Below are 15,491 nucleotides of genomic sequence, written 5' to 3'. Positions count from 1 at the left end.
CAGTTACTTGGGAGCTGAAGCAAGAGGATAACTTGAGCCCAGGATTTGAGGTTGCTATGAGCTAGGTTGAACGCCATGGCACGCTAGCCTGGGCAACAGAGTGAGACTTTGTCTCAAAAAAACAAAACAAAACAAAACAAACAACAACAAAAAAAACCAAGAAGTAGGTTAAGGAATCAAACAAAAGTAATCATGAAAAAATAAGAAAGATCATATAACCATACAGGGTGAGAGTCATTTTACTGACTATAAGTATGTGTAACTAATCTCAGGAAAGTACAACAGCAAAATCCCGAAGAATTAAAAAAAAAAAAAAAAGACACAAAATTGATCCTACCAAAAAGCAATTTCAACTTGATAAATATATTGCAGACTTAAAGAATAATGGATATGTTAATTGCATCCATCAGTAAACTGTGACAAGTTTATATAAGACCCTGCTTATAGAAAACACCTATGGCGGGCGGCGCCTATGGCTCAGTTGGTAGGGCGCCGGCCCCATATGCCGAGGGTGGCGGGTTCAAGCCCGGCCCTGGCTGAACTGCAACCAAAAAATGGCTGGGCGTTGTGGTGGGCGCCTATAGTCCCAGCTGCTTGGGAGGCTGAGGCAGGAGAATCGCTTGAGCCCAGGAGTTGGAGGTTGCTGTGAGCTGTGTGACGCCATGGCACTCTGCTGAGGGCCATGAAGTGGGACTCTGTCTCTACAAAAAAAAAAAAAAAAAAGAAAAGAAAACACCTACGGCGGTGTCTGTAACTCAGCGCTGAGGGTGTTGGGCTCGAACCCGGCCCGGGCCAGCTAAAACAACAGTTGACAACTGCAACAACAACAAAACATAGACAGGCATTGTGGTGGGAGCCTGTAGTCCCAGCTAATTGGGAGGCTGAGGCAAGAGAATCACTTAAGCCCAGGAGTTGGAGGTTGCTGTGAGCCGTGACTCCACAGCACTCTACTGAGGGCGACAAAGTGAGACTCTGTCTCAAAAAGAAAAAAAGAAAGAAAGAAAAACATCCACACAAGCTGTTTGCTTTAGGAAGGTATTATGGCAAGTATTCACTCGGACATAGCTAATTTTTCTGAACTCTTACTAAACCCCAAGCACTGTAGTAAATACTTTACATAAAGCACCTCATTTCCTCTTCATAATAAAACTATTGTGTAACTTAAAACACTCATTTAATGACTTAATTTTATAACCAGAGGGATAAAATCCTTTTGGCATAAAAAAATAATAATAATAATAATTGGCAGCTGAATCACAGAAGGGCATAAAGACACTGAAATAAATTATTCCATCCTGATATCTGAAAAACTCATACTTTTCCATCAATTTATTTTACTGTCAATGGGAATGTACAGCAGAACTATTCAACTACCATTTCTTATTATAACTTTCAAATGTTTTCAAAAATTATTGCTGGAGAACTAACACACTGTTCTACACTAAATTATTAATTTATTTCCTTTAACTGAGATTACTGTCAGGAAAACAGTTCTTAAATAATAGGCATTCTTTTCACTATAAGGCAAAGGTATGGACTCGCATCAGGAACCCTGCCTCAACCTCCATTTTTTGTTTGTCTACTGTATAACCATATAATAGTCCCTCAATTCTGTGAGTGAAAACATCAGATTAGAGTAAGAAATGATTTGGTGCTACTCGGGAGGCTGAGGCAGGAGAATCGCTTAAGCCCAAGAGTTGGAGGTTGCTGTGAGCTGTGTGAGGCCACGGCACTCTACCAAGGGCCATAGAGTGAGACTCTGTCTCTACAAAAAAAAAAAAAAAAAAAGAAATGATTTGGTTTACCATTTTTAAGGTGGTGAGTGGATAATAAGAAGTTGCTTGACGGGTTCCATGTGCATTGCTCCAGTGACAGATGCGCAGTGAAGGCCATGACTTCACAGTGCAGTGTCACTTATACTCCACGAAAATACATGAAAGAAAGAAAAGTGTAATATCCCCCTCTGCAAGGATACTGCATTCCATTTCAGCCCCATCAAAAAGAAGGCCTGGCCTATAATCCTAGCTCTCTGGGAGGCCGAGGTGGGTGGATTGTTTGGGCTCAGGAGTTCAAGACCAGGCTGAGCAAAAGCGAGGCCCCAGCTCTACTAAAAAGAAACAAAACAAAACAAAACCTTGCTGCATCTGGTGGCACATGCCTGTAGTCCAAGCTACTCATGGAAGCTGGGGCAAGAAAATAGATTGAGCCCAGGAATTTGAGGTTGCTGTGAGCTGTGACAAGGCACTCTAGCCTCAGGCAACAGAGTGAAACTGTCTGAAAACAAAAATTTCAAGGCTCAGTGTCTGTAGCACAGTGGTTAAGCCGCCAGCCACATACACCGAAGGTGGCAAGTTCGAACCTGGCCTGGGCCAGCTAAACAACTGCAACAAAAAAATAGCTGAGCGTTGTGGCAGGTGCCTGTAGTCCCAGTTACTTGGGGGCTGAGGCAAGAGAATCGCTTAAGCCCAAGAGTTTGAGGTTGCTGTGAGCTGTGATGGTGCAGCACTCTATGAAGGGTGACAAAGTGAGACTGTCTCAAACAAAACCCAAAAAACAAATCTTCTTACAAAGAAACCTCAGCCACAGATGATTTTGCAGGAATTTTACCAAATATTTAAGAAGCTGATAATCCCAATTTTATACAAACTATTCTATTCAAAACAGAGAAGGAATATCCATTAATTCACATGATAAGAATAAGCCGCATACCAAATCCAAAGAAAGACATTTCAAGAAAGAATAATTACAGATGCATTCCACTCATGGATATAGATGCAAAATTCTAAATAAAAGTTCATCAAATCCAACAAAGTATAAAAAACTATAATGTAAAATGACCAACCTAGGTTTTTGCCTATATTATACAAGGATGGTTCAGTATCAGAAAATCCACAAATGTAATTCACTCCATTAACAGAGTAACAGAACAAGATAACCACCATGTGATCCCTCAACAGAAGTACCTGTAGCTCAGCAGCTAGGGCGCCAGCCACATAAACAAGAAAAGCCAACACCAAGTTAATTTTAATATTTTTAAAATTCCTAAAAAACTAGAGGAAACATCACCTTCAATGAGGAAATGTTATACATGTCACTGACACACAAGAGGAGGAAACCAAACCATCATTATATATAGACTGTAATAGCTTACACAGACAATGAAAAAAAAAACACAGAGAAATTGTTAGAAATAACAGGATTTAATCCAGTGGCTGATTTATATACTAGAGTAGGTTGTATTTCTATACACTAGCACAAACAGAATGGGTAACTATATAGAAAAAACTTTTTGTAACAGTTACCAGAGAATACCAAATATCTTGAGATAAATCTAACAAAAGGCATGAACGTCCTTTAAAGAAAAATATATTAAAATTTGTAAAAAGTGATCAAAGAAAGTACAATAAAGAGAAGACTTACTATATTCACAGTTAGAAGGCTTCTTACCATAAAGATATAAATTATCTTCAAACTAACTTAGAAACTCAGTTCAATTGTAATCCCACAGAAAGTGATTTATAATTTAGAAATGATGACTATAATAATTACATGGAAGAATAAAGTGACAAAGAACAAGGACAGACAAACTGATAAAACAGAAAGGAGCCCTGAAACAGAAAGACAGTGCTTAAGTCAAGACTGTCTTCCTCTTGAGTTTTTGCTTCTGAACATACAAAAACTTTTACCATTTCACCAAACATTACGTGTGAAGACAATTTCCCAAATGATTCCCTGATTGATTAGGGACAGAGAAGCCCAATAAGTCAATGAAAAGGCAGCAATCCTAACTTTGGGAATCCATGAACCTTCTCAAAGTAAGCTAGAATTTTTTGTGCATGTGCAAACCAAGATTTTTTTGCATTTTGTTTCATTTTGTTTTTGAGATGGGGGTTTTGCCTTGTTGCCCTAGCTAGAGTGCAGCAGTGTCATCATAGCTCATTGCAGTCTCAACCTTCCCAGCTCAAGTGGTCCTCCCCCCTCAGCCTCCTGAGTAGGTAGGTCTATAGGTACACGCCAGCTCACCTGACCGATTATTCTTTTTCTTTTAGAGAAGGGGTATCGCTATACTGCAGAGGCTGGTCTGGAACTCCCAGACTCAAGCAATCCTCCCCTCTCAGCCTCCCAAAGTGCTAGATTACAAGCATGAGCCACCACACCTGGCCTCAACCCAAGTATTTTTCTATTGGGAAGCTCCACACCTTTCATCATGACCCTAAAGAAATACCAGGATCCTCCCAAAAGGGATGAAAGCCAATATAGCTAAATCAACAAATATAAAGATAAAACCAAACTGTTTTCAGTAGATATTTATGAGGACAGGAAAGAAAGTCTGAGATAAATCAAGAAGAGAAAATTAAGCACTATTAAAACCAAAAAATTTTTTTCACATTTGGAAATATTTATAGACTCACAGTAAGTTGCAAAAATAATTTAGAGAGGTCTTGCATACCCATCATATGCCTTTCACCAAAGGTAGTATCTGACATGACTATGGCACACTGTTTGTTTTTTCTTGTAGAGACAGAGTCTCACTTTATCACCCTCGGTAGATAAAAATGCCATGGCATCACACTGCTTACAGCAACCTCCAACTTCTGGGCCTACGCGATTCTCTTGCCTCAGCCTCCTCAGCCTCCTGAGTAGCTGGGACTACAGGCGCCCGCCACAACACCCGGCTGACTATGGCACAATGTTAAAATCACAAACTGACATTGGTACCATCTACAGACTTTAATCAGACTTTTCCAGTTTTTACATACTATCATTAATGTATGCTTGTGCATACATCTATGTAATTCTACCACATCTCTAGATTCATGTCCCACCACCATATTGAAGACACAATAAAGTAATTTCCAAATATTGCCAGTTTATAGTCTCATACCAACCACTGATTTGTTCTTATTTAAACTTTTCTTGTCCCGAGCCAGAGCCTCACTCAGATGCCCTGGATAGAATGCCCCCACCCCCCCCAACACACACACCCGGGTAGAAAGCCCTGGTGTAATCACCGCTTACTGCAACCTCAAACACCTGGGCTCAAGTGATCCTCCTTCCTCAGCCTCCTGAGGAGCTGGGACTACAGGTGCCTGCTTTGACACCCGGCTAGATTTTTCTATTTTTAGTAGAGATGGGGTCTTACTCTTTCTTGGGTCGGTCTGGAACCCCTGAGCTCAAGCGATTAACCCAACTCAGCCTCCCAGAGTGCCTGGATGTTGTGGTGCACACCTGTAGACCCAGCTACTCAGGAGGCTGAGGTAAGAGGGTTGGTGGAGCCCAAGAGTTCAAGGTTGCTGTGAGCTACAGTGCCACAGCACTCTACCCAGGTGACAATGTGCAGCTCTGTCTCAAAAATTAAAAATAATAATAATATAATAAAAATAAATAAATAGCAAAATTGAGGTACTGACAGAAAAGGGTCACTTACTTTTTAACTTTCTGCACATTAAAAAAATATAATTAGCATATACTACTGACAATATTTTTATAGAAAGATAACTCTTTTTAAACATTCCCAGTGTAATCTTGATTTTCATTGCCCGGATCTAAGAAAGCACTAGCACAGAGTAATGCTCTTAGGGATTTAGAGAAAATATCTAGGAACCCAGGGAAGTATATAGGAAAGGGAAACTATGAATAAACTGATAGGAAATCAATTTGCAACACCCTCTGCTAGGATCTGAAAAGATTCCATTCAGTATATACAGTGGAGCTCTTTCCATATGAAGTTATAGATATGTACAATGAAACTGTTTTCTTTTAGTAAAAATGGCAATGAGATGCAACTTGTGCAAATTATTTCTAAGAATATATATTATACAGGGACCTAAATGACCTCAATTTTAATTCTGGTTCTGCCTTTTGCTAGTTATATAAGATAGTTGCTTATCCTCTCAAACCTCATTTTTCTTGCTTGCAAAGTGAGCTTATGATAATATTCATCATTATATCCTGTTATAAGGATCAGATGAGATTAGAAATGGAAAGTATCTACCACAGCTGCTCAACTATGGCAATGGAAATTATGATATTATGACAATATTAGCTAAATGACAATGGGTAAAGACATGTGGAAGCAATGCGGTGGAAAGACCCCAGTTGGAAGTCCAGAAGCATGTCTATATTTCCTTAGCTTTACCAAGTTCAATTTACTTACACATAAATAAAACCCGCTGTCTCTATAGGACCAAATAAAAAATATGTAAGAAAATGCTAGAATATTCAAAGCATTATAAAACTAAATTATACTTGGCTCGGCACCCATAGCATAGAGGTTAGGGCACGGGCCACATACATGGAGCCTGACAGGTTCAAACCCAGCCCAGGCCAGCTAAACAACAATAACAACTGCAACAAAAAAATAGCCAGCATTGTGGCAGGCACCTGTAGTCCCAGCTACTCAGGAGGCTGAGGCAAGAAAATCACTTAATCCCAGGAGTTTGAGGTTGCTGTGAGCTGTGACACCATGGCACTCTACCGAGGGCGACATACTGAGACTCTGTCTCAGGAAAAAAAAAAAAAAAAACCTAAATTATACTCATCATTAAGTTAAAGGTATTGGAGCCAGAAGAAGAAATATTTTATGAATTAAAAAGATAGACAATGGCTTGGCACCTGTAATCAGCAGCTAGGGTGCCGGCCACATACACCAGAGCTGGCAGGTTCGAATCCAGTGCGGACCTGCCAAACAACGACAACTACAACCAAAAAATGGTCAGGCGTTGTGGTGGGCGCCTATAGTCCCAGCTACTTGGGAGGCTGAGGCAAGAGAATTGCTTAAGCCCAGGAGTTTGAGGTTGCTGTGAATTGTGACGCCCCAGCACTTTACCCAGGACGACATAGTGAGACTGTCTAAAAAAAAAAAAAAAAAATCGCATTAATGTACACAGCTATGATTTAGTAAAATAAAAAAGACAAGACAGGCAATGGATTAGGAGGTAGCTAAACCCAGATCTGAATCCCTAGAATTGAGAAGATGGGATCCAGACTTAAATTATCTCAGGGAGATCATCACCACTGACTTCTTCATGTGTAAAATGGTGATGGATGGTTATTGCCCCAACCTTCCAGAGCTATGAGGATTAGATAGGAAAATGCATGCAAAAATTTTAGCATACTGCTTGGCACATAGTTCCCATGTTTCATTTTTACTATTATTAATATGCTTTCTTTGGCTATAAAATGTAAAACTGTACCTAAGAGCTGACACAAGAATAAATGAGATTATTATTGCAGCACATTCGATAATGCTTTAATGGAAGCTGACAATAAAAATGAGACAAGTTGATCAGATGATCTCTGTCTTCTCTAGAATATTCTATAGTTGTACTATTTTTCTTACAGTTTCATTTTTTATCAAATTCATTCAAGCTAATAATCACACTTAAAAAAATTTACTAGGTTGCGATAAAATTTAATATTAAAAAGTACATTTAGAAAGTATAAGAATATTTTCTTTATACTTTTAATATAAAATAGCTGAATTCCAAGTAAAAAAAGAAATTAGTATTTTTTACCAAAATAAATTATTTTAGAACATATATGTTGGGAATGTTCTTTTATTTATTTATTTTTTTTTTTCCAGTTTTTAGCCGGGGCTGGGTTTGAACCCACCACCTCCAGCATATGGGGGCCAGTGCCCTACTCCTTTGAGCTACAGGTGCCACCCAGAAATGTTCTTTTAAATAGTCATAGTTTAGCAGAGAAAAGAGAAAGGAAAATGGTCCCAACCCTACTGCTTCACTATTGCCTTTTCTTTCCATCTGTCTAATCTTTGAAAACAATGTAATCATTAAAGTGGTGTAGCAGCCCATACAGCCTATGGCTAGGAGGAGTGAGAGTTATAAGAAATACCTGTATAGCTCAATAATGGAACACCTTGGTGGAAAGGGCATGGAGACGGATTTAGCTCTCCTACCAAGCATGAGAGCTCATGAGATGAGAGCAGTGGTGACTTGGCAGTCTCTACACCTGTGGTGTTGACAGGCACGAGATCAGCCTTATATTAGGCTGGAAAAGCAGGCAGTTGGGAGCATGCGCATTCTATCACAGACATGCTTACTCTTTTTTTTTTTTTTTGTAGAGACAGAGTCTCACTTTATGGCCCTCAGTAGAGTGCTGTGGCCTCACACAGCTCACAGCAACCTCCAACTCCTGGGCTTAAGCGATTCTCTTGCCTCAGCCTCCCGAATAGCTGGGACTACAGGCGCCCGCCACAAAGCCCAGCTAGACACGCTTACTCTTAACTCTGACTCTGTCTTCTCTTCTGCCTGCAGAACGCCAGCACGGCGTCTCTCTGCTGAAGATTACCAAGCTATATACTAAAGACTAAGATCTATCTATTCTAAGAGTGCTTTAGTCTCTCTAAGAACTCTCCAACTAAAGTAGATAGCCCCCAGCCACCTAACAGACCTGAGCAAGGTAACTTAGCGCTCCACGTCTGGAACCTAGTTAAGCCAGCCAGAGACCTGGCCAGTCTTAGGCCCTGACAAGTGGTGTCAGGAATGAGATGTGACAAAATGGTCAGTGAAAATTTTGTGTAACCCCCCCAAAAAAGAATTTGGGGGGCAGGACACAATTATAAGAGGGTCTTTATCTAATTACATGAACCCTCCTATTAACCCCAAATTTAAATATATACATTCATATATACATGCATTTACATATATAGAGAGAGAGAGAGAGAGAGAGAGAGAGAGAAATAAAAAAGTAAATAAAATCAAGTTACTAAGCTCTACTACGACTTTCTTTTTTTTTTTTTTTGCAGTTTATGGCCGGGGCTGGGTTTGAACCCACCACCTCTGGCAGATGGGGCCAGTGCCCTACTCCTTTGAGCTACAGGTGCCACCCTCTACTACTACTTTCTATTGGGCAGTAGATAGAATTTAAAAACCTCCTCTATCCTCTTTTGTGAAGGGTGTGTGTGTGTGTGTGTGTGTGTGTGTTTAACCTCTTACCTCCTACTGGGAGCACCACAGTAATGACAACCCTTGGATAAATTATTCTTCACATAAAAACTCTATAGTTGGGTCTTAAAGAAAATAGATCCAGTTGGAATGGCCATTCCCACACTATTCACTGGCCTGAATAGTTAATTCCCGTAACATCAGTTTGAATAGCCTGGAATTTATTACACATATATTTGAAGGACTAACATAGTGCCTTCATTTCTCTAAATCTAAAGTCTATGAATCTTCTAGGCCAGAGCTGATCCAGAGATGTTCTACTATAGACCTCACAGGAAAACTTTCTTTGTCCCAAACTGCACTCACACAGCCATACGGTAAAGAAGCAACCACTCTGGGTAGAGTGGGAAGCCATTTTCCCATAAATTTACATCACAATATTAGGTGAGCTACAGATAATGCTGGAGGCTGAAAGGTAACCAACTACCTAGAAGAAACTGTTTTCTTGAATAATAATCCTCATCAGGATCTAAACTGAGAATACGTACAAACACCTCTAGGCACTGCTGGCAGGTCCACGAGGTTTCGGGATTGAAAAGCAACAAGTCACGTCTCTCACAATTTTTTACTAAGCATATTACGATATAAGTAAAGAAGAGATATGCTCAAAACAAACAAACAAAAAAAAAGAATTTGGGGGGCAGGACACAATTATAAGAGGGTCTTTATCTAACAAATGTAATCAATGTAACCTGGCTCTTCGTACCCTCGATGAATCCCCAACAATAATTTTTTAAAAAGCAATCAGAAAAAAAAAAAGAAAAAATTATAAAGCAACATTAAAATACTGTTATTAAGAAGTAAAAGAAGGCTCATTACTGTAAAACTAGGCCCAAGACCAGCCAATTTTTAAAGCAGATCAGAGAGCAAAACAGACTTGACTCAGAAACATCAATGCCAGCACTCACTTTTTGATTTCCCGGAGCAGCATTCGTATAAGAATGGTCTGAAGTGGTTCAACCATCAATTTCCTCCACATATCCAATGCTAGCTGCCAGGGTAAAAAAAAAGAATAATCAAGGCTGAATTACTCAGTATTTGTTTTTAAGAGCTGCTCAAGGTTTTTTTTTAAAGTAAAGATACTTGTCAAAAGAAGAATTTATATCTAATATTTCAGTTTGATGAAAACTACGTAAAAATTCAAAAATTCAAAGGAAGCAAATTCTAATTTAAGATGACAATTATCATAACAGGTTTGTAACAATAGAATTAGGGTTTATTACTAACTGAAAATCTTACAGAAATATCTGATTATTATAAAACCTTGCTATACTGATTGTTAAATGCTCGACATTATGGATGGCCTACAGATCCCAAGGCTGTAACAGAAGCAAAGGATTGGTATTGAATAGAATGTGATTTGTTTGGCTGTTGGCTGATTTTTTAAATTATGAGATATTTACAAACATAAAAAGAGTTAAGTAAGTTTAAAGAATAATAAAATAAAACAACCACTGTATTCACTATCCAATTTAAGAAATACAACTTCACCACTACTGTTGCCCCAAATGTCCTCTTTTCCCCTCAGGTTAACACTGTCCTAAATTTTGTGTTAAACAATTCACATGCTTACAATTCTACCAAATGTGTACACATCCCCCAATAACAGTTTCAAGTTGACCTTGACAGCAAAATCCCATTGTATATTCTTCTGTGTATGATTTTTTTAAATTAAACTTTGTTACTGAAACCCATCCACATTGAAACACATAGCTTATAGCTCAACAATGGGCAGGGGTACACAGAACCCTACCAATGAAGACACCATGAGTTACTTTTCCACTGATAACTGCTGATGTGTTTGTGATTCCAGTTTTCTGCTACAGAGAACAATGCCACTGTCTTTTATCTACCTTCTGATGCTCTTCTAAGCGAGAGCCCATTTGCCAATCATTATAACAAAACATACTGTACATATTTTTCTATGCATCATTTTTACTGCTCACCCTAGTCACTCTATTACCAATGATTACAAAAAACATTTTTAAAGATTTAAACCTTTCCCCCATATTTATTATTTTCCAAGCACAGATTTCTAGACATGAAATTACTTGGTTAAAAAGTGTTAAATATTTTGAAAGTGTACTAAAAGACTAGTCGATTTCTTTTTTAAAGGATTATGTAAATTTAAATTTCTAATGATACTGAACCTTAGCTGTTTATTTCCTGCACTAAGACTCATCACAATTTAATACTACTTTCTGTTTTTTTTTTTTTTTTTGCAGTTTTTGGCCAGGGCTGGGTTTGAACCCGCCACCTCCAGCATATGGGGCCGGCACCCTACTCCTTTGAGCCACAGGCACCACCCTTAGTACTTTCTTTACTTATTTGGCATGTGCTTCCCTTATCTGAATTTATACGCTTTATGTGGACAAGGACTTTCTGTTTACAGTTTCATTCTCAATATTCAGCTACTCAAAATGTTTTGAGTGAATAAACAAATTTGTATAGGAGTATTTCTTCCACAATCAGTACATGCATTAAATATTGTAATATTCAACTTTTAAATTTGCACCATACTCCCAAGAACTGGATGAATTACTGGAACAGCACATTTCATTGTTTTACTCTGAATTATTTTTATTTTTTAAGTAAAGTTCAATAAATCTGAAATGTCTATAAATTTGTGTTTCCTCTCTTCTAGCCTCTAGGGGTCCTCAAACTACAGCCCACAGGCCACATAAGGTAGTGTGATTATATTTGTTCCCATTTTGTTTTTTTACTTCAAAATAAGATATGTGCAGTGTGCGTAAGAATTTGTTCATAGTTTGTTTGTTTTTAAACTATAGTCCGCCCTCCAGTGGTCTGAGGGACAGTGAACTGGCCCCCTGTTTAAAAAGTTTGAGGACCCCTGCTTGGCCTCTACACTTTTTAATTACAAGAGTCAGCTGGGCGCAGTGCTTCCTGTTGGTTATCCCAGAGCTCGGGAGGCTGAGGCAAGAAGAGAATCACCTGAGCACAGGAATTTAAGGTTAACATTGAGGCTATGGGGCAGTGCCTATGGCTCAGTGAGTAGGGCGCCAGCCCCATATACCGAGGGTGGTGGGTTCAAACTCAGCCCCCGCCAAACCATAACAAAAAAATAGCCAAGCATTGTGGCAGGCGCCTCCCTACTCAGGAGGCTGAGGCAAGACAATTGCCTAAGTCCAGGAGTCGGAGGTTGCTGTGAGCTGTGATGCCACAGCACTCCTATCACCACAGGGTGATAAAGTGAGACTGTGTCTCAAAAAAAAAAAAACAGTCTACGGTCATACCACCCTCAATGCCCCTGATCTCAGAAGCTAAGCAGAGGTGGGCCTGATTAGTACTTGAATGAGAGGTTAACAATTAGCTATGATCTTGCCACTGCACACCAGCCTGGGCAGCCAAGTAAGACCGTCTCTTAAAAAAATAAACAAATAAATATACATAAAAAATCATCTTAAATAAAGTTTAAAGCAATACAAGAGTCTCTTTTTTTTTTTTTTTTTTTTTGGTAGAGACAGAGTCTCACTTTATGGCCTTCCGTAGAGTGCCGTGGCCTCACACAGCTCACAGCAACCTCCAACTCCTGGGCTTAAGTGATTCTTTTGCCTCAGCCTCCCAAGTAGCTGGGACTACAGGCACCCGCCACAACGCCCTGCCATTTTTTGGTTGCAGTTTGGCCGGGGCGGAGTTTGAACCCGCCACCCTCAGTATATGGGGCCTGCACCTTACCAACTGAGCCACAGGCGCCGCCCAACAAGAGTCTCATAAATAAAAAAATCATCTTAAATAAAGTTTAAAAAAATACAAGTGTCCCAACATTTTCTATATAATTTTATGAGGTTTTTTACAATGTAGAACCATTAACCATTTCATTCATCCATCATTCATTTAATCATTAGAAAAAGCTCTACTCCTCAGATCCACCTCAATTTTCTTTTTTTTTTTTTTTTTTTGGTAGAGACAAGAGTTTCACTTTATGGCCCTTGGTAGAGTGCCATGGCCTCACACAGCTCACAGCAACCTCCAACTCCTGGGCTCAAGCGATTCTCCTGCCTCAGCCTCCCAAGTAGCTGGGACTACAGGCGCTCGCCACAACGCCCGGCTATTTTTTGGTTGAAGTTTAGCCGGGGCCGGGTTTGAACCTGCCACCCTCGGTATATGGGGCCGGCGCCTTACCGACTGAGCCACAGGCGCTGCCCCCACCTCAATTTTCATTACAGTGTTTTATTTACTTGACATTTAGGATGCTTTAAATCTTGATAATTTTCAGTCAACTCAGTGTCCTTAGAAAAAGGACATTGAATCAAATTACCTCAATGTATAAAAACATTCTTACGCTCTGCCAGTCATTTAAAGAATTTCCTACCTCTCCTATTTCCATAAGTGGTTCATTCATATCTACACCACCATAGCCATACTGAAGGTCAGCTTCTGTCAATTTATTCTTTTTAATAAACTGGGTGTTGAGATACCTGAAAAATAAATGTGATGTCATTGGATATTAAGTCAAAATCAGCAGAAAAGCTAATAATTTGTACCTTTAAAATAATAATTTTAGGACTGTAAATTAACTACAGAATAGTCCAGTAAAAAGTCCAGAAGAAGTTAATTATGCAGAAATTACCAATATAATAAAAATTTAAATTATCAGTCCATCTCTCTCGGTAAGGCCCTACGAGACAAAGAATACGACTTCTAGAGTAGCAAAATAAATAAAAAAACTATTACCCCAGTCTCACTTAAAAACCTCAAGGGTTTTGCTCTAAAAATTCCCAATACCCTACAGCCCAACAGTTCTTCTCCCTGACCTTCTACAGTATCATTTGCTAATTTCCAGACTCTTTTTAGTAAAGTCAAGATACAGTTCACTTTCTAAAATAAACAGAAAAAGGCTAAAAGATCAAATCAAGTCAGGTTTCTATATTTTATCACCAGAAAAAAATATAACTTCTCATTTTTAAATAAAAACAGACCATAATCAATAGGCAAGAAAATGGGGTTGACAGTTAAAGACAGTAAGGGCAAAACTGACAGACTTAAAATGACTTTGTCTCAAGAGAAAAATGCTTCGACATATTCTAAAGCTAATGACTACGGTGAACTCTAAGAATAACTGAGACGAATAGAGTCCTAAAATAAAATATATGCGGTAAGGACCTGTATGTTCAACTGTGCACTTTTTACCATCCTAGATTTTAATGCTCACCACCTAAAACTACTCATTTCAAAGAGTCTACCAATGTGTAAATAGCTATTGATAATACAAGTATTTAGGTAACAATCATAAAATTTGCATATTAAAACATATACTTTCCAAGGCTTATTACCCCAAAATGAAGGATCCACTTAGCATTTAAAGACAATTGAAATTAAAACAAACACAGGAAAAACTGATACTGCATTAACTCCACCGATTTTGGGAGACAATGAAAAATATAATTCCTGGAATCAACTCCATTGCGGTATATCCACAACTGTTTAAACAAGCTCCTCTTCAAAATTCACTAGTGGCAGAACTCTGGAATCCAAAGCTTACAACCTAGATGTGCCACTTGACATTTTAGTCTCTTCACAGTACTTGCCACTATGTGACACAACCCTATTCTTTTATTGGTTTACTTTTTTTGATAGTCTACCTTCTCTATATAACGTAAGGCATTCAGAACAAAGTATCCAAAACTAGCAGGCAAATACCAAGTTCACAAAAAATACCTGATTCATGAATTACTGAGTAAGTAAATGGATAACATTCCAGACAGCAGGGACAGCACAAGCTAATGTTAGAACAGGAACTTGGAAAAGGAGCCAGGAGCTACATCATAAAAGCCACGCATGCCAGGAAATGAAACTAATCTCTAACATTTATGGAGATGACACGTCAGACACAGCCTAAGTCATCATATGACTGAATACTATCAGGTAGATGTCATGCTACTATGATCCTCTTTTTATACACCAGAAAACTGCAGTCTAGAGAGGTTAATGAGCTTGCCAAAGTCAATCTGCTAGTAAATGGCAGAACTGGCATAGAATCTCAGGAGTTCTCCCACTCTCATTCAACAAGCATTGGACAAGTGTGTGCGATATGCAAGGTATGCCAGGTACTGGGAACAAAAAAAGGAAAAACAAAACAGCTCTGCCCACAAAAAAGCTTCTATATCTGCTAGAACATACGAACAAATATAACACTTTAACAATGATGTATACCTCCTTTTTTTTCTTTTTTTTTTTTGCAGTTTTTGCCCGGGGCCGGGTTTGAACCCACTACCTCCAGTATATGGGGCCGGCATCCTACTCCTCTGAGCCACAGGCGCCACCCTTTTTTTTTTTTGCTTTTTATTCAATCATAGCTGTGTACATTAATGCGATCTTGTATACTTCCTAAGTAGAGGGAATTTAATTGTCACACCTTTACCATTTATATGCACCCTTCTATCTGGAACCATTGCTCCAAGCCAGTTTTCTTTCATGGCCATCCCACAACTTTCTCAAACTTTCTAATGTTTTTGAAACATCAGTATCGCTTACCCCGTCCTTTCATTTTTTTTTTTTTTTTTG

At 38.9% G+C, this 15,491-nt stretch overlaps 1 protein-coding gene across 2 annotated transcripts in view; it reads right to left on the bottom strand.

The window, feature by feature from the left end:
* The window catches only part of CUL2 (cullin 2), a 97,888-nt gene that overhangs the window by 43,929 nt on the left and 38,468 nt on the right, over nucleotides 1-15,491 (bottom strand). For both annotated transcript variants that reach the window (XM_053572939.1, XM_053572938.1), the window contains exons 5-6: nucleotides 13,300-13,405; nucleotides 9,875-9,957 (exon numbers count right to left, since the gene is read on the bottom strand). In XM_053572939.1, the coding sequence (XP_053428914.1) occupies nucleotides 9,875-9,957; nucleotides 13,300-13,405 (189 nt within the window). The remainder of the gene's footprint in view (nucleotides 1-9,874; nucleotides 9,958-13,299; nucleotides 13,406-15,491) is intronic.

This window comes from Nycticebus coucang, chromosome 20 (genome assembly GCF_027406575.1).
Source record: "Nycticebus coucang isolate mNycCou1 chromosome 20, mNycCou1.pri, whole genome shotgun sequence".
Taxonomy (NCBI): Eukaryota; Metazoa; Chordata; class Mammalia; order Primates; family Lorisidae; genus Nycticebus; species Nycticebus coucang.
This window is presented reverse-complemented; position numbering and strand designations above follow the sequence as displayed.